Raw genomic sequence first — 19,013 nt, forward strand, 5'->3', positions numbered from 1 at the left:
GGTTTCGAGAAAGAATTTGGAAATCGGTAACCGCGATTTTCCTTTGCTCCAAAGGAAGGTTTTTCCACAGTCCCGAGGTCGCGAAAATTGCTGATTCAATTTTGCCTTCGTTTCGATGGAAGTTTACGTACGACGAAAAGCGTCGATTATGAAATCGTTCGACTCGATTTGACTTTCGTTTCGAGAAGGATGCCAGCGTCGAATTTCGAAATATGTATGTAAATTTAATTTTCTTTTTCCGAATTCGAAGCTCGCAAAAAAGCGTCTACCCAACGTTTCCTTAGGAAAATTTTCAATATCTTGCTCGGCAAGTGAAAAGCGTTTTTTCCTTTTCGATCCAGCAACGTTCAAAGAAGGTTTCCAGTATCTCGGTATAAGAAGAACGTCGATTATGAAATCGGTCTACGTGAATCTATCTATCTGGTTTATTGTTAGCGAACGGTGGATCCACGCAAAAGAGGAAGAGAGTTATTCCGCGCTGGCATGCGCAACATTTCAAATTGGCACGATGTTTAGGCGTATCTCAACGTAATTACCGAGCAACGTATACTTTCGAGTAAGATATTTGTCAGTGAGATCCGCAAAGAGCTTGGATCCTGACACTTCAATGGCGTATCGAGTATTTTCATCGCGTTCCCGAGCAACAGGAAGAGGAAAACTCCGAACAGGTTATTTATTTTTCAAACAGCTGTATAACTGTTAATCCTATCCATATACACGTGTCGATTGCAACGAGTTTCAATTTATCGGCTAATATACAGACGATGCATTTTGTTTTTGGAAAACAAATTGAAATATGTACAATATATTATCGAATTATTCTATTCAATTGATTATATCTCAAAATTTTATAAAAATTTTTTTATTTCTCAAATGTAGTTATATTTATGAAACTTTAAGCTTTAAATTGATATATCATAAGTACCATTTGGTAATACTTTTATGTCATCAAATTATATCAGACTTTCTATGTTTCCAAATCGATCATTGTTCAATGTAAACGGTAATCATTCATTCTATATTGAAACTATCGATAAAACCATTATATGGTTATTTTTCTGAAACTTTAAGCTTCAAATTGATGTATCAGAAGCGGTATTTCGTGACACTTTTATGTCATGATATCGCGTCAGACTTTCTACGCTTCGCCATTTGATATGCAACAGAATCTAATATTCCCTTTTCGCTAAGCCACGGTACATTCAATGAATCCGCAAAGGAAGGATTTAATGTTAGGTTTAATCGAAGGTACCATTTGTTAAATCGTGCCAATTTCAATCCACTCGGTTACTTACACGTTTGCGCGTTCGCAAAGAGAAAGAAGAGAGGGAGATGTAGGATCGAGCAAGAATGCTAAGAGCATTCGAGGGTTCGTGACATTTCAATCCCCTGATTCTTTTCAAAGCTTCCAACGGAATCGTTCGTACGCTCGTCTCTTCCGGGTGCTTAATTCCACGGTACAGAGCCGGTATAACGGCAACCCACGCGATTTTAGCGATTAAATAACGAATGAAGATCGAGTAACAGAATTGCAGCATCACGATCCCTCGCTCAAGCTGATGCCACGATGCTCCGGGCAATGTCCATTTTTTTCCCCCCTCGAAAAATTACCCTAACATCGACTAATTCTAGCCTTTTCACCGATTTCAAAATCTATTATATCATTTGAAATATTCATAAAATTTCTTTCAAAATTAAACACCATTAACTGTTAGAAATAGAATTATTAATTTCAAGGAACTTCTACGACTTTAACGCAACACTTAAAACGTTAAAGTTCAAAGACAAACTGATTATTAAACATTCCCTTATAAAAGTCCTGCGCATCAAAGTTAATGGAAATTGTTCAACAGCAATGCGTTGGAAACATTCCGCGTATAACGCAAACGTTTCCACTGAAAATACCGAAGTTTAGGGAAACAATTAATGAATATTAATTAATGAAAGAACGCGGAACGGTAAGAGAGGATATTTTCTTTGATGATGAAAATTCGTTTTCCTCTGGAAATTTAATTCTATTTCTCCTTAAATGTAAATATAATTTAATGTTACTAATTTTATTGCGAAAATTGCGAATTTTATCGATGAATATTCTAGGGTTCCCTAGAAAATTATACTATTTATTTAGTGATTTTTTTAAACAAGGCTACATAATTCATAGAAAGGAACAACGACCAATTTACTTCGGATCTGTTAGTCACGGTTCGTACCAGAACTATTCACCGAGCATCGCTTTGTTTTAGACGGATGCTTTTAATAACCATATTACGGTACACTGTCATCGCGAGTGTCATTAGAGGTTCCATGGTACCGGTGCAATAAACTAACTGGAACCAGGAAATAGCCGATGTCGTGATAAGTAAGCATGCATCCGCGTATCACCTTCTTCTATCGAGAGCAGAAGGAAACAGAATTTTTTTTTTTATTTAAAGAACCCAACATGTAGGCTGAGTACCATGAAAAACTTGTCTGACCAGATACTTGAAGTTGAAAATTACTTGAATGGATTCGATGAACTTACTCGGGTCACTCTTAAACCTTTTCCTTATTACAATCGTGCTCCTGCACAGGATGCTTAATTCAGAGAAATACTTATCTCTTTCGTGAACGGAATGCCTAATTATTTTGTACAATGCTTCTTTGTTAAATTATTCAAAAGAAATCTTAAATTTATTTTCAACCATGATCTACAGGGAATTCTGAAGAATAAGAAGAGATATTAGAGGAAAGAAATAGAAGTTTGCAGACACTTGTGTTGATATTTGAACGATTAACGATGGTGATTACGAACATTCGATAAAAGTGGAGTCTCGTTTCAGAAGATATGTTCCATCGTTTGATGTTCAAATAAAATAAAGAAGGGACGAAGGTAAGGCCAGGTAGAGTGTCGCGTTCAATCAATAGCTCTATATGCAGCTCAAAATAACTAGAGGATCAGCTACCTAAACATGTTTATCGCTCGTTCAAGTGTCCAATATTTTAAAAGCTCCTATATACTGGGTAAAGTGAAACTTTCACCGAGGAACTTTTATTGTTAATTAAAACTATAAGCTAGGAAACATGGAATTGGTAAAGTAGTTAGACAAATTGCGATGGTACACCAACTCTGCTATAACCTAATTCTGAAGCTAGCAAAAATAAAATTATTTCAACTAATATACTCTAATATTTGCTTACTTAAGCTTCGAGCTAGCAAACATCGAATATCAGAATATTTATAACCGAAGCCCAAAGCTATCCAAAGTGTAATACATATAGTCTATCGATACAAACTAGATCCAAGAACACTAAATCCCACAAATTGGCCCACTTTAAATACTAAATGTACAACCCACTTTGTCACCCTCAGATCATCGAATTAGTAAAGTTCAACACTGTACCCTAAACTTGTTACAAGCCATTCTATGTCATCTTCGATAAACAATACCACGATAACTGTATTGAAGTTTGATAAGGATCTGGAGACGAATAAAGGAATAGTTAAACTCGTCGAGTCTGAAAGAAAAAGGATAAAAGAGAAAAAGTGAACTCGATCGTCGTTTCTTAGTTTCTCCATTGGGAAATGAAAGCATCTAGCTGGAAAAAGGTGACGAGTTGTTTTTTTATCAACTCGATTAGATTCGAAGGTTGATTAGCGAAAAAATTATATGTACAGAAGCTTCTCGAGGATGCGTTCTTTTTTCTGATGAATTTACAAAACATTTACTTTTATTGCAGAACGAGATACTCGTCTAACGAATTCCTTGGAAGATTCTTAAACAAGATGCTCCCGGTTTAAGATTGCAGAGTTGTGCTGCAGATAGTTGTCGAGCTTTGCAAAAGTTTTACGAACTTTATACAATAAAGTTTAGTTTCCCGTTGAAGGAAGACGTCTTCTTTGATATTGAAAACTAGTTAGAGTCGACCGAGAAACACTGAAGGATCTACGACTTTTATCATCGCAATAGAAAATATTATTCAAAATTGAGAATTTTCTTAGCGTTAATTATCAAATAATATATGTTGGTTAATCAAACCTACAAAATTCATAGAAAGATACTTTGTACCTTTAAAAAATTCCCAACTAATTCCCTTTAATGCAATAAATGTATGATAATAATATTATCAACCGAGTGATGATCTGTTATCAGTATCACAATGATGTCAGCTAGGAAACAAGTAAAATTTGGATAATAGATTTCACCTTATCTCGTTTACATTTCGTATTATCTATGTATACTTAACAGGTGTTCATTTTTCAAACGTCCTTCGGAATATAAAAAAAGAGTCTAAGTTAACGAAGAATTTTTTTCTACCAATATTGTTCAGATAGAAACAATGTTGCACTTTTGAAAGAACTAGGAGAATAGATAGGAACGGTTCACGGTACAGTGATTTATCCGTGTTACAAAAGACACTGACGAAACTTTCATCGATTCAATGGGGAAAAAAAAGACGAGGCACAGATCAGCGAGCAACGTAGCGTCGTTGGTTCGGTTTTTCGAAAAATCGCACGACAACCGCGTGGCAAAAAGCGGTCGAGCGTTTAACTTGGCTGGAACTCAGACCGTCGACTTTCATCGCGAACAAAAGAATTCATTTTCAACCGGTGTACAATACCGCCGTGGTTTATTATACACTTCGGCATTGTTCGACACATATATTTTTTTTATTATTTCGGTTGAAAATGAAAGCCATTGACTCGATTCGTCTTGTTAAACATATTCCCACGTAGTAGTGTTTTTTTTTTTTTCACGTAGAATTTTATTATTACTAGCGCTTTGAATATACTCCCGTTTATTGATTGCTAGCGAAAACCGCGGGAAGAGAAAATTTCAAAATTCTAATTTAGAAGAGATTAAAATAACTTTGAATTTTAAATATTATAAAATTTAATAGAAAACAAAAATTTTAGTTCATCATTCGATATCTTGAAAATTAGAATTTTTTAAATTCTTCTTTTCTACTAATACAACATTCAAAACATGCAAACGTATGAAATACGTAAAATAAAGCAACACCTGTAAACATGCATACTCGGTAATTGCTATTGATATACAGTTACACGGCTAAATGGTTTACGATAAACGAAAACCATCTAACTGCGAGCATTCCTCTAGGTACACGCGTTAGAGCATTCAATAAGAAACAGACCGCGAGAGTGAATGAGAAATGGTCATCGAGATGAGATGCGTTTTGGCCTGCGTGCTGAATGAAAAATTTTATTTTACGCGACGGCTTTAACGCTATGTATAGAACGCAGATACTACACACTCGCATGCAGACGAGTCTAAATTACTAGTCGGACATGTGTCACGCGCGGGTACACGAAAGAATGCGAGCGACGCTTTTATCGATAAGGAGAGCTGTCGCATATCAGGAAGTAATAATTACGTCGGGAATTATTTATAGCGCGCAATTTCGTCACCACCTTTCCGGATATCGGAGAAAATAATTCCGGTACGAATTATTTTATTATAATTTAAGAAATGTTCGATGAAGCGCGCTTACTATTAGTTACAAGTGTTGCGGAGGTATTTAGCGTCCCAGCGGAACGAAAGGCAGCAGTGTATGGAGAGAGGAAGGTCCTATGGCAGAACGAGGCATCCGCGACTCTTCGATGCATTCCTTCTCCTTAGCCATGCTGTACGTGAAGTAACGAAGTTCTGTGTATACGCGGGTGGCGAGGGACGAGCATAAGGTAAACATAAAAACGCCAAAGTGGAACGGTAAGTAAATCCAGCGAACAGCGAGAAAGGAAAGGCTTCCCTCTTGGGAAACAACTTCGAAGCGGGAGTAAGAACGTTTCAACGTGCCTTTCGAGCAACGAGCCACTGCATCGTTGTTAGAAAGTAAACGAGACACCCGCTTGTTAGATGTGTTTTTGTCTCTTCGAGTCTATCGTTCAATTTCAGGACACTAGATATCGAGACAAAAAAAAAAACTAAAATATCCGATATTGATATTGCAACCCATTTTTTTACTACTCCTATGAAAATTAAAACTTTCGATAGATATTACAATCGATAAGAATGGATCGATATAAGTTCGATACTTTCAATTGCGATATATATCTACTTGGAAAAGTAGAACTCTAACGGTAGATCTTTGACTAATTCTTTACTACTATAGAAATAACATAGAATTCATTTTGAATTTCAAAGACACTCGAAACTCGCACAAAGAACGAGGTATGATGATAGAAACTCTACGTCAACCTGTTAGATCATCAGGATAGATACACCGTTTACTATGACCGGTAGAAAGTAAAAAAGCACGGCAGTAACGGTAACTTGCCCACAAGAAGGTAACATCCTTTATTAATACTTGACATTAGTATGCCTGTTCTCGGTTTATCCGAGTCGAACACCCGTACTAAGGTTCCGTTAATGGTCTGTCTCTTTTAACTCGAGTCTTTCTTTATTCGATGCCTTTTGTAGAGGCATTTATTACATTTGGCTTTCTCACTGACATCGGTACACGTGCTTCGTTCGAAGCCGTCGACAGGCGCTGCTGCGTTGGCCGAGCATGCACGAAAAAGAAAGATAACCGGAAGACGAAGAGAAAAAGTATTCACGAAATATTCTCCTCTAATGAAACGAAACCGGACCGAGTCTTTCCCTTAGCGAGTTACCGGCCACAGAAACCGCAAACTTAACTCGATGAGAATAATAAAAAAGCACACCACTCACCATTCCTGGATACATCCAACTCCACGAGGTTTTCGAAGTTCTGAATATCTGGTGGCAAGCGATGAATGTCATTGTCACTCAGGCCAAGTTTTCGTAGCCTTTGCAATCGGAAGAAGTTCTATAATAAAGGAAATAAAGGAAAATATTTTTACATTCCTTGTTAAACAATGATAACGGTAAGCAACCCCATCGACTATGTCGAGGAGCGTGTTCTTCGTCGTTACATTATATCCGATGGAATGATACGTCACGGACACAATAGAAAGAAGAGAGAGGGAACGAGAAATGAGAAGAGGGGAGAGGCAAAGAAAGGAAAAAAAAGAGATACGGTTGTAAGACAGAAAGTTGGCATGTAGCGGTATTTGCCTACCTTCGGTAGATCACTGATGTGATTTGCGTCCAACAGCAGTTCCTCCAAGCTTCTCGAGTATCGTAAAATATCGTCGGGGACGCTCAGCAGAGAGCAATGACGCTTGTCAACGTATTCCACCTGCCTGTTACACCCTTTAAAAATCGGAATGCAGCGGAACATCGTATCCTTTTCACTATTAATCACGTTAAAACAGCACCGAACATAATTGTCCCGTAGCTTTACGGAGGCACACGCTGCTATTTGCACATATTCGTGGATAGAATAGATTAAACGAACTAGGAGGAAAACGAGCGGCACGACACACACTTTCACGCCCTACTCGGCTTTAAACGCGCTCTCGGCTTGTGCCTCGAAGTCTGACGTCATCACGTCTACAAACCACTGATCACGTTGCTCTAAAGCGACACACAACAGTGAACGAATACGACGCTTTGAAAAGATGGTTCCCCCACGCCGTGTGCTTCGGCATAGAACTACTGCGCATATAGAAAGGGAATCCTAAACGGATTACTCTGTTTCATTGTATATTATGTATAATTCAACAAAAACATTGATTAATTTATAGTAATTGTTCAATAAAATAAAAAACTCTTTATACAAAATTTGAATATAAAATATTTTTCTTTTATTTACGTTTAATTGTAAAAACAGAAGATGTCGCTTATACAGCAGTTTACGAACTGTATTTCATCACGTAAATACCTTATTATTATGTCAATTATTAATGCAACTATACTTTGTTATGAATTTGATTTGCATATGTAATAAATAAAATTTAACAGTAAAAATAAATTTACGCCAAGCGAGATAGATATCATGACTTCTCTTTTATCGACTGATTTAAATTTAATTTTCAAAATGCAACCACCAGGGTGCATCGTAAAATGAAAAAGTGAAGATTCACTTTGACTTGCATTTTAAACTTGCTTATAAATATTTAAAAGTTTAAATTTTTTATGTAATGATGTGAAAGCTATAATTAATATAAATTGTGCGTGTTTCGCGTTGCTGATTGATTGTACTGATGAGGAAATTACTTTCTCTGCTTAACTTAGCATTCTTGAATACAACAACATATGTTATTTATATTGTATTTGTTTTCTCAACAATGCAATAAATAGGACATCAGATACATAAAAATGCACACTTACGTGAATAACAATTTGCTTGGTAAGTTAACTCGAATTGTTAGTATTGGTTTATTTTGTAATATTATGTAACTAAAATGTTTAAATCACTTGCAGGTGCTTCCTGATTGATGTATATTTTTAAATATTTTTAAATCAAAATGAGTATTGCTCTAGTATCCGAATACCTAAAAACCTATGAAGGAAGGGATAAGTTTTTAAGAACATTATCTTATATGGTAAAATTAGCTACATTGGGTGCTTCTTCAAAGGAAATGGAAAATAAGTTAAAAATATTTGGTAGCCAAATGAGTGAATGTAGGGTGATTCTAAGATTATTAGATGATATACCAATGATACATTATGCTCTATCATATGGTTGGGGAAAGGAGGTATATACAATAAATAAAGGAATATCAATAATGACAAATATTTTATATAAATTATATGCTTCAGTTTTTATGCATTGATGTAATGTGCAGATTTATACTATTTTCCTACAGGCATATAAATTTCATATGTCATATACTAGGAGCCAGATTGGTTGATCAGATGGGCAGAACTGATACAGATTGCAGTGAATGTTGTATTTTGTCCAGTAGAACACATTTCTTGGGCTGGCACGCGTAAATTAATTAAACTTGATGCTAAAGCATGGGATAATGCTACAACATGGTTTTGGATCATTTCTCTACATTTGTCACTGGTGAAGTATGTTAATTGAACCAATTTAAATACTTAGTACTTAATATTTTTATATACTATAATTTTTTGTAGGTCCCTAAGAAAACTAAAAAAGTTTAACAATTATAAAACACATCTTTCTGAAACTAATTATGATACAAGGTAAATATATTAAACAGTGGTTAGTAAAAATTTAATGGTTAATGATTATTAATAATTATTTTTTTTACAGAATAGCTCTAAAAACTATAAGTAAACAAAGATCGAATGAGCTATTGACCTGCATAAGATTGATATTAGATATAAGTTATGCAGTAAGTTACTTACCACCTGGTATATTTTGGGGAGGTCAATTAAAAACTTGGCATGTAGGAGCACTTGGAACAGTGTCTTCTTTGATTGGTTTGTATCAAGCACTAAGAAAACGATCAGAATGTAAGAAGTATTTTTGATACTTAATGTATAAATTATATAGAACAGTATTAGATACTACATATGAATTTACAACAAAAATCGTGATCTTTAATGTTATTTCTACCTCTACTAGAAGTTTTTCCTTCTAGCAGAAAATAATTTGCAATAAATAATACACATAAAAAAACCCTAGTCTCATTGTTTTAATTCTTTGATATAATTTCATAGATTATAAAACAATGCAATGTTAACATAATAAAGAACAATTTATTATTTTTAATATATTAGTTTTGTGTTACAAGGTATGCTTTAACAAGGATTCGTGTAATAGGAAAAAAGCTAGAGCAATACAAATTATTGATACTCGGATAAAGCTTACTTGTTTTTATGCTAATGAGTGTACTTATATATGCTTAATAGTATTCGAATCAGTTTTACATGTGTTTCGAATCTCGTTATTTATAAACAATAGACATAGGTTGTATTATCAATAAAAGTGAAAGAATAGGAGGCACTTTTCATATGAACGTAAAAAAAATGGTATTTTTGCTACCTAGGGCATTGTGTAATCGTTGCCTCACGTGTAGTTAAATCTCTTAAAAGTTTTAAGAAAGTTTGACATTTTTTTTAATAATAGATCACCCTATATCGTGTGGTTATCAATGATTTAAAAATAATTTGTGTTTTCCACATTAGAATAAAATCTATGGAGATTACATTAAAAGGCACGACTTATTAAAAGTTTGTAAACAAGATATTTTCGATAAAAGAGCATCTTTAAAATTTCCAACGGCTCATTGTCGTTTGGCCGCTAATTCATTTAGTTTTTTTTTAGTCTAAGATTTTTGTTGACATTCATCTGTTTAGAATCATTCTTATTGTTAGGCATAGCAATCCGGTTTTTTAACTAAAAACTTTATGGATACATTCGAAGCTTTTGTAGAATATATATTTATATATTATTTTGTATGTTGTATTAAAGCACTTCATATGGGTATCATCCTATGTATATAGTAATCATGTTATTTGTTAATTATATTTGATGTTATAACACGATATATTTTTTGTATTTGTTCCACTTTTTTAAATCAAGCAAAATTTCAATGATTTGGAAATATGATTAATTCTTCCCTTTCTTTAACACTTGTTAGATACAACCAATAATATAGCAGAGTAACTTGTTGATTATATGCATTTTCAATTTTAAATCTTAATTTTTATATAACTTCATTTTTGGAACATCCACCAGTAATAACATATAATGTAATGATTTTGTAGTGAAACGAATAACATGACATAATATTTTCATGTTACGTACAAATGAACGCTTAATTTATAATTGAAATAAAATACTATAATTTAAATCGATCTGAAAACCAAACGGAAAATAAAAAAGATAAAAATCGATACTGATTGATTTGTATTGTTAATCTTTAACTTATGGTTTTTGTTAATACTATGTATTCATCAGATTCTTATAATGTAATAACATTTAATATTAAGCACTTTGCATAAACACATGCTTTTAAGGTGAGGAGCTTGGAAAGGGCAGGTTCGCTCGACAAAATCAATCTGTTTAACGATAAAAAAAAAAAAAAAGAAAAAAAGAAACGTAATCATGAAACAGAAAAAGAGAAACGACAATGAATGTCTATCTGCAAAAATATGATTTTTAATTCACTCAACAAAATGATATCAAAACATTAGAAACACGATTAGAATGCTATAGAAATGTTGTTGAAAGAAAAATACATAACATAATATCGTAACAAAAAATAAAAACAGAATCAATTCACTACAATCCGCTCCAGAATCGTAGACCATGTACTTTTCCATTTCGTCAACAGTTAAACAGTCCCTGTGAACGAAAGCTCGCAAAATGCTTAGCACTTTCACTAAGATTATAAATTATGATTACAGTGGCCATTTTGGCAGTACCCTTACACTGTACAATCTAACGTAAAACTATAACGATGGGCAATATCATCGATAAACTTTGAAACAGAAGAACGGATTGAGTTTTAGATAGTACTTCAATAGAAAGTCATCGCTTTGGTTATATCAAATTAAATACGTTCTTCGCGAAAAATAATAATTGAATTATTCATCCCTTCTGCCGCTAGAACAATACAATAATCTAATATCATCGAATAATTTACGATTAAGCGTAATATTTCACCTATAGATTATTATAGCGGCGCATTGTATTTTATGGATCATGGAAGATCACGGAACTTAGCCTTTCTTTCTTTCTTTTTTTTCCTTTCTTAACAGTCGAGTGGCTTCTTATTTTTATCGCATAAAAATTATTTCCATTATAAAAGCCACAATTGAACTCACATGAATTCAATATAAATGCACAGTTGCATAATTGCCGTATAATGTGACACATTACTTAATGGCACAATTATATTCTTCGTAATAAAACGATCAACTAGAGAGCCAGTCCCCTAAGTAAACATACTAAATAAAAATACTGTTTGTTGAACGTGGTGGTTACCGCGTTCGAAATAGGAACTTTTTCAGGAAACACGATTTTTATCTTTTAATTAGTCTCTACGACACGGACGTACGTGATAATAACGATAATAAAGAAATCGTTGCGTTCGCCGATCAGCTGGTGTATACGGTATTTTTATGTATATCGTCAAACCAGCTACCCGCTGCTTTGGGATAAAAACTAAGTTTGCACCCTGTCAGTAAGCGCAACGTCCGTGTGAAAACTAATAGTCAAAAAAAAGTGAATGTGTGATTATGAAAGAAAAGCTTGGCGATTGTACTTAAATTGTGGAGTTATTCATTCCACGAGATCCAGAGTTCAAATTCGGTGACAATCCAACTACTTGGTTTGTTTTTGAATTACGCATTAAAGGCTTGTGGTGCCACATTGATTCCATAGAGTGTTGCCATTGCCAACAACTGCGACAGAAATATCGGAAGCAAATCTGAAACAGAATCGGAATAAAATTGATTAAATACTTTTTATAGAAACTACAAATATAATAATAGGATATATTTCTTACCACTTCACGACAAAAGTAAGGTCCTTGTTGCACTGAACATTCAGAACACATAGAATCTTCCAAGTACGGATCAACTTGCACCTATAAAAAATTAATAAAAATCATTATGATTCAAGGGAAATCTTGAATTTTCGTTTAACAGTATACTTCTAACCTTTTTCGTAAATTTGGCAGTTTTTATTTCTATAAAAGCAGCTGAAATTGCTTTCATGTATGAATGTTTTGTACTAAACGTAACACGACCAGATCCTATCGGATACTTATGTTTGTCGGTATCAATACCTGAATAAAGTTAAAATTTTAGTTTGTCAATATTTATTTGATCGCTCAAGTACATTTAGGAATATATTTTTACTCAATTTTTTTACCTGCATAAATAACTCCACGGAACAGATCATCCATAATTTTCGCTAAACCACTAGCTGTTAACATACCGTGAAGAGCGCCAACGAATACTGTTTTGTGAGGATCAAGTTTTTGCGAAGAAGATTTTACATAATTACTATCTTCTAGAATCCACGGTATTACTTGAACCTATTTAAAAACAAAAATTATTGCGACGAAATGATTATAAGAAAATTAATGCGAGGTAATTGCATACCTCTTTTGCTTTCATACGTTTAGAAGATATTTTATAATACCAACTACCACCGTTGGTAAAATCGTGTGTACAACACGCCAACAAAGTTTTCACCTAAACAAATAATTTTTTTTTGTTAAAGGCAAATGATAAATAAAAAAAAAAGAATATTAAAATCTTTGCCCACCTGTTTTTCAGACTCAAATATGATATATACATATCCCTTGGGTTGAGCAGTGGACTGGTCTTTTCCTGGCCATTCCACTCGTATTTGACCAAACTGCTTGAAAGTTGCAATTAAAAGGGATTCGGTAATGTCCCAAGGTACCCCACCAAGAAATACCTTAGACGAATAACCCGACGGTTTCTGAGTACGTTGAGGCAATATACCGCTCCAAGTGCAAGTTGGATCACAAAGTGCTGAGGAATTTTTCACGTTATTAACATACCTATTAATTCGATGATCAAGCAAATCATTACGTACCAGCGGCACTTCGATGAAATCGGGCTACACGTTCAAGAGAGAGTTGCGGATTTAAAATATTAATCGGCGGTGAATTCGGTGACATCATATGATTACCGGAGGAGCAACAATTTTTCTCATGTGACAATAGAGAATTGAGAAAACCATTGTTCTGATTCGACCCGTAGTGATGGCCACGATTATGTCCGTGCGAATGATGATGATGGGTCGACGAAGAATTCTGATGGGCCGGAGACAAGTACTTTTTCACCGCCATACGTTGAAACGCAGCTGCTCTGTTGTTCGTGCATAAATCCACTTCCGGTGATATCAACGAACTCAGAGACTGAGGGTAACATCCATGTGATGATGAATTTAATGATAAGCAATTCTAAAAAACGGTACATTTCTTAATATAACGAATGATATTATTCAAAATTCTTTTTCGTGAATTAAAATCATTCGTCGTTACCATTATGTCGGATAGAGAACCATCCATGCTACTTATTCCACTTGTTTCTGAGTCAGCTGGTGAGTTTGATCTTGAACTATTGCAACCCATCATATGAGAGTACTCAAATGTAGGACTACTGCAGTCGCTAACGTTAAAAAATTAAAATCGATTACACTAACAAATGATAATATTTAATTAAAGAAAAAAGAAGGAGAGAATACCTATAAGGGGGAGAACCACGAATAGATCTCCCATAATAGGGAGAATGAAGAGGGGACGACGGTGAACCGATCTGCTGCATGGATCCTCTACTAGTTGGAGATGATGCTGTCTGATTGCTACTGTTCATAGACGAGTATGAATATGGATTAGAGTACAGACTTCCGGGTGTGCTAGGGCTACCAGGTGTACTGATAGAACTAGGCGAGCTTGGTACATCCAACATCAGGGAATTCGAGCACATTCCATTCCTATCATCGCATTGCTATTAAAACACACAGACTTCGTTAATTGAAAATCTATTCTAACAGCAATAAATAAGAGAAGCTTTTCTACATCTTTACACGAAACAACTGATTTTACTTTTAGATCTTTAATTGTCCAAAGTTGTTATTTATGACAGTAAGGGTTTTATATTATGATAAGACGGCAACCTTACTTGACACCGTGGTTGGAACGGATTCAAAATAATGTTACAAAATACGAGATAAAAAGAGAGGAAACGCGATTACAAGTTCACAGGAAAGTTGAGGCCAAAGGGTGGGAAAGGAGAGGGCCGGTGATAGAGCCGTTTGGCTCAAGCTTGTAAATTCTTGGCTATCCTGGAATCCGGGTCGCACTAACGCGCTCGGCTGTGTGTAATTTATTTTACCACACGCATTATACGTCAAGTCAAATACACGCATCTCGATGTCCTGTCGGTCCTTTATGTACCGATGCATCCAGCAAATGGTGAAGGTAATAACGTTAAAGGCGTCGAGAAGAGCCTGATAAAATGTCCATTAAAGCGTCTGCTCGATGAGGCACGACTTTCGTACAGTTACTCTCTTACTTTTCCCATGAAACAGCGTTATTTGCGACCGAGATACCATCGTCCATTACGACTCAACTATTCAGGATTATTATTCTACATATTTTCATATTTACAGTACTTAAACATTTTAATAATATAAAATATTCTTATGCGGTATTCTTAATTTTTCTCATCTTTTTTTTTAAATTCATCAACTCAGTCATCGACGACCCCCCAATTTAAACAGAAAAATTTAGCAAAAGGGACCAACTTTGATTCTTATCGTGGCGTTATCGCCATCTGTTATCGTAGCTGCTATCGTAAATTGATGTTAGGGATCGGACGTAACGAATATATTGAAAATCGATACATCAAGTACAACTGGGAGCGTTCTTATTGTGCGCAAAAAAAAAAATTAGCCGCGACGGATGGAAAAGGAAGTTCGAGGAGCAGTTGGAGTCATTCCAATGAGGATAATCATTGTTCCGGTTATTGCATTGGCAGCAGCCAGACGTTTCAGAATACTGCCTACTTCGCCGTTTTGGATTTTCACTGTCGTGACCGTCGCTTGACACTTGCAAATGATAAAAATAATAAAAATAAACATTTTGTTAGTGCTATGTATTAATTTTTCATAACGTCAAGATCACAGTTAACGATACAATAACAAAAAATCATTCAACTTCTATAAAATCGATGGTAATGTTTCAACAGAGAATGTTGTATAATTAAAATGATCTTTCCATAGGAAATAACAAGCACCGTTTAGTTATATTCAACGGAGCCGTAACAAATTACAGCAAGGATAAATTAAGGGAACTAGTTCTAGGAAGCGCCACGTGAATAACGAAGTTGGCCTGACCTAAATGAGACTGAAATGTTTCGTGTAGAACGGTCAGGGGAAAAGCTTATGCATAATATATAAAATAAAAGGAGGCATCACCTGATAATGCTGAGAGGATCCCTGATTGCGAGCCTGATATTGATAATTATGGCAGCCGGGTGATGCAGCCGTTGACTGGCTGTTCATCAACGATCCCCGGGGTAAACCTAGCCCGAATAGATCCGAAATCGACATGTCTCCTGATGTTAAAGGCAAAAGAAAAATGTTATTATTTGAAATGTCACGGGAAAATAGAAATAAACAGAGCGCCGCGAAGACTATCGATTAACAAACGACGAACGCGTGTACACGACGCGTTAATTTTCGAACAACCAAATAGACGATTAGAACAACTTTCTCTTTTTTTCATTAAATATTTATCGAGATAATAGAACGATACAATTAACTGCTTTGCATTTTACACGCTATAATGAAGATTGATATATTAATGGATGAAACCGTAATGAAGCACGCGACGTAACGAAATTACTGTACAAAATAGAAATTTCATCATCGACCTTATTGTTCATATGTATACCGAAATGAATTATTAATTTAATTTGTTATAAATCCAATAACGTTCATATGCCATTAACAGATAAATGGAATTTAAAAAGGAAATAGAACAATTGTAATAAGAATAATTGTAAAATTTAATACCATCGATATTGTTGCCTTTTTTAGGTTGCGGGCGTGACTTGTCGTGCGGATATCCTTGAAAGTTAGCCGGCGGCGGCAAGTCCAGTAACAAGTTGTTGATCGACTGCAACTGATGCAGATGCTCCCGTTCGCGGTCGCGATCACGTTGCTGTTGCAACTTGTCGCGATGTAATTGCTCCCTGTCTCGTTGCTGATACTGCAACTGGTCCCTGTCCCGTTGTTGCAGTTGCTGAGGGGCCACGTGGTCCCTCTGTGGCAGCTGCAGTTGCAACAGTTGTAGATGATCGCGTTGCTGCAGTTGCGTGTGGTCCTGGTCGCGCGTCGTTTGCAGTTGCAAACCGTGCGACGCTTCATTGTTTCGGTCAGGCACATCCGGTATATTCACTCCATCAACATCGTAGGTTAAATCTAGCTGCAAATAGACGAGAAACGGGATTTATCGTTAGCGTACGAATTCGTTTCAAATAAGAGTTTTCATATATCAGGCTCTCTTGTATACGCGATCGCGCATGGTATGTTGTATTTACAGATAATAACGTATAACGTAATGCTGTTCACCATTTCTTTAGTAAAATCTCCCATCGAACTTTTCTATCGCAATTTTTCTCTCGTTTACTGTTACTGCTATTGGAATTGTTTGTAAGGTGTGGAAACAGACGCTACAGGAAGTAACGACGTTTACATGATATACATATTTGATTCGTTGTAAATCGTATTATGTTTGAACGTTAAAAAAAAAGTATACTAAGCTATCTTCCTTTTATTCGTTTAAATTCGAAAGTTATCAAATAATAATTTATTCAAACTAATCGCCTTGCTTCTCACACCGTCAATCTTCTTACGCAATTTCCGGTAAGCGCGATAAAATTTCAGATGTTCCACAATTCTTCGACAAATACACTGTTATCGACGATACAAATAATAATCGGTAGACGCTAAAAGGCGTTTTTATTCGCGCTTGAAAAATCATGAAATTTAATGCGTATCACCTACCATTGGATTTCCCGAACTCATCGCTATGAACGATACCAGCGAACTATGCTTCGAGCTTTCGGTACAGAATAACGAAAACAGGAGCTGAAGGACGCCACTCCCAGTTCACGTTCGTGGAATTCGGAAAAAAAATTTTGCAACACCGAAGGAAGATATCGGGGCATTCTAGAGGTTCAACAGGAATTCCAAACTTCCTAGAATTCAACGCTGTCAAGTTCAAAGACGTACAGATACCTAAGCACGCTTATAATCTACAAAAACAACTGCCATTTCATAATACGTTGGTTTGAATGTAATATTCTTCAGAAGTCTCTGGATTTGTAACCCTTTGACTCATCGAATTGCTTCTGGTTTTCCACTGATATCGATTGTTCTTACGAAAGTCTTCCGATATATGTATGACTGAAGGATATATACGAAGGACGAAAACCCGAATTTTTCGAAATTTCAAATTAAAAAGGAGTTAATTAAAAATTTAACAAAGTTATCATGCAAGGGTGGAAGCTATAATGCACATACAAAGAATTATATTTAATAATACGTTTTTAATTCATTAATGCAAGCAATTATAACAATATATTTCATTTCAGTAGCTTTGTAATATTGAATCATTTATTTCTACGACGTTTGAAAGTAATCCAAATAAATTCAATTGCAAGAGTTTCTTCTTTACCTTCGTTCAACGTTTTTAAGGTAGCTTATAAAGGGTTAAGGGCAATTTCAGAGGGCGCAACCACATATAATGTGTATATACATATACATATACATATAGGTAAAGGGCATGTCTATCAGCGTACGAAACGCAACGTGTTTTGCACGTGGACGCGTTGCGGCTCAACGTACGATTCGCGTGTTTGTTTACAAGTGAGGACGCAGGACATTCCTTCGCATTCGATTTCACATTCTAGATTCTACGTTATGATTATCAGTGTATACTGTATACCGACATAATTTACATGGCAAATTCCCCTTTCGAAATGGCACTAGACGCCAACGAAATTCTGAAGTAGGTTACGAATCGACCGCATGAAAAAGTCAAAAAATTAGATTTATAGATAAATGACACGCATTGAAGATAATTGTATCAAATTGAAGAGAATAAATATAAAATAGATGAAATATATCATTTTTGTAGAAAAATAACTTACCGATGGCATTAACGTAGGCATGTCGATCTTCAATTGAATTTCACCGACGTTTTCAATTGTCCAAATCGGTGTTCTCCACTAAATTCAATGTGTAGTAACTTTTGGCGATGTAATTAGGCAAATTACAAAGAAACTGATACGGTGTATAAACGTTCAGCAGAATTTGTTGATTTAACAAACGTGAGAAATTAAATGCACAAACTTAATAAATTAGTGAATCAATAATTATCTTGTTATATTAAAAGTTTGCAATATTTGATCCCGCCGGGATTTTAATCATTTGCCGGGGGATAATATTTTAATTGGCTTAACTCCCAAAATCGCCCATTTATAATTAGTTCGTTGGTTCTTTGAAAGTAAAATTTATTTTCTCCTGTGTTTGATTTAATGTCGATACAGCAACGATGGAGACGGAACGCCCATTCTTCTCCACATTGCTTCACTCTGCGAACTAAATTGAAGATCTGTCTCACCCTCTCGCTTTTTCACCAGCAAGTTCCATCTTCGGTAAACGCCGGCGCGGTTCAC

At 35.2% G+C, this 19,013-nt stretch overlaps 3 protein-coding genes and 1 long non-coding RNA gene across 15 annotated transcripts in view; 2 read left to right on the top strand and 2 right to left on the bottom strand.

Annotated features, from left to right (window-relative positions):
• The window catches only part of LOC114877329 (protein lap4), a 36,009-nt gene extending 28,498 nt beyond the window's left edge, over nt 1–7,511 (bottom strand). For 4 of the 9 annotated variants that reach the window (XR_003789548.2, XM_029189768.2, XM_029189830.2 and 1 more), the window contains exons 1-2: nt 7,042–7,510; nt 6,672–6,789 (exon numbers count right to left, since the gene is read on the bottom strand). Coding sequence is in view for 8 of the 9 variants with exons in the window: in XM_029189768.2 (XP_029045601.2) it covers nt 6,672–6,789; nt 7,042–7,203 (280 nt within the window). In the remaining variant the exon portion in view is untranslated. Of the gene's footprint in view, nt 1–6,671; nt 6,790–7,041 lie in introns of all 9 variants that reach the window. The other 5 variants (XM_029189801.2, XM_029189778.2, XM_029189787.2 and 2 more) reach the window with 2 other exon arrangements.
• Nucleotides 579–4,774, top strand: LOC114877354. 3 transcript variants are annotated; one of them, XR_006829300.1, is made up of 5 exons: nt 579–668; nt 2,244–2,359; nt 2,694–2,869; nt 3,350–3,586; nt 3,718–4,774. It is a non-coding gene; the product is annotated as an uncharacterized LOC114877354 (long non-coding RNA). The 3 variants fall into 3 exon arrangements; XR_003789558.2 differs by having other exon boundaries at nt 2,694–3,586; XR_003789556.2 differs by lacking the exon at nt 2,244–2,359 and having other exon boundaries at nt 582–668; nt 2,694–3,586.
• A 261-nt stretch (nt 7,512–7,772) lies between the features above and the next one.
• On the top strand, nt 7,773–9,461 carry LOC114878123 (peroxisomal membrane protein 11C). The gene is made up of 5 exons (XM_029191560.2): nt 7,773–8,214; nt 8,289–8,563; nt 8,704–8,882; nt 8,949–9,017; nt 9,088–9,461. Exons 2-5 carry the CDS (start codon nt 8,333–8,335, stop codon nt 9,305–9,307), a joined length of 699 nt encoding a protein of 232 aa, XP_029047393.2. The 5' UTR covers nt 7,773–8,214; nt 8,289–8,332; the 3' UTR covers nt 9,308–9,461.
• A 1,458-nt stretch (nt 9,462–10,919) lies between these two features.
• On the bottom strand, nt 10,920–18,982 carry LOC114878113 (cytoplasmic polyadenylation element-binding protein 1). 2 transcript variants are annotated; one of them, XM_029191538.2, is made up of 12 exons: nt 18,486–18,982; nt 16,345–16,756; nt 15,745–15,884; nt 14,011–14,273; nt 13,808–13,934; nt 13,357–13,726; nt 13,060–13,292; nt 12,894–12,986; nt 12,661–12,826; nt 12,447–12,574; nt 12,293–12,373; nt 10,920–12,214 (listed from the first exon to the last, which is right to left on the bottom strand). In XM_029191538.2, the coding sequence occupies exons 1-12, from the start codon at nt 18,504–18,506 to the stop codon at nt 12,050–12,052; spliced, it is 2,199 nt and encodes a 732-aa protein (XP_029047371.1). In that variant the 5' UTR covers nt 18,507–18,982; the 3' UTR covers nt 10,920–12,049. The 2 variants fall into 2 exon arrangements, with proteins under 2 accessions (XP_029047371.1, XP_029047379.1); XM_029191546.2 differs by lacking the exon at nt 18,486–18,982 and adding an exon at nt 17,338–17,439.
• Nucleotides 18,983–19,013: the final 31 nt, after the last annotated feature.

This window comes from Osmia bicornis, chromosome 3 (genome assembly GCF_907164935.1).
Source record: "Osmia bicornis bicornis chromosome 3, iOsmBic2.1, whole genome shotgun sequence".
Taxonomy (NCBI): Eukaryota; Metazoa; Arthropoda; class Insecta; order Hymenoptera; family Megachilidae; genus Osmia; species Osmia bicornis.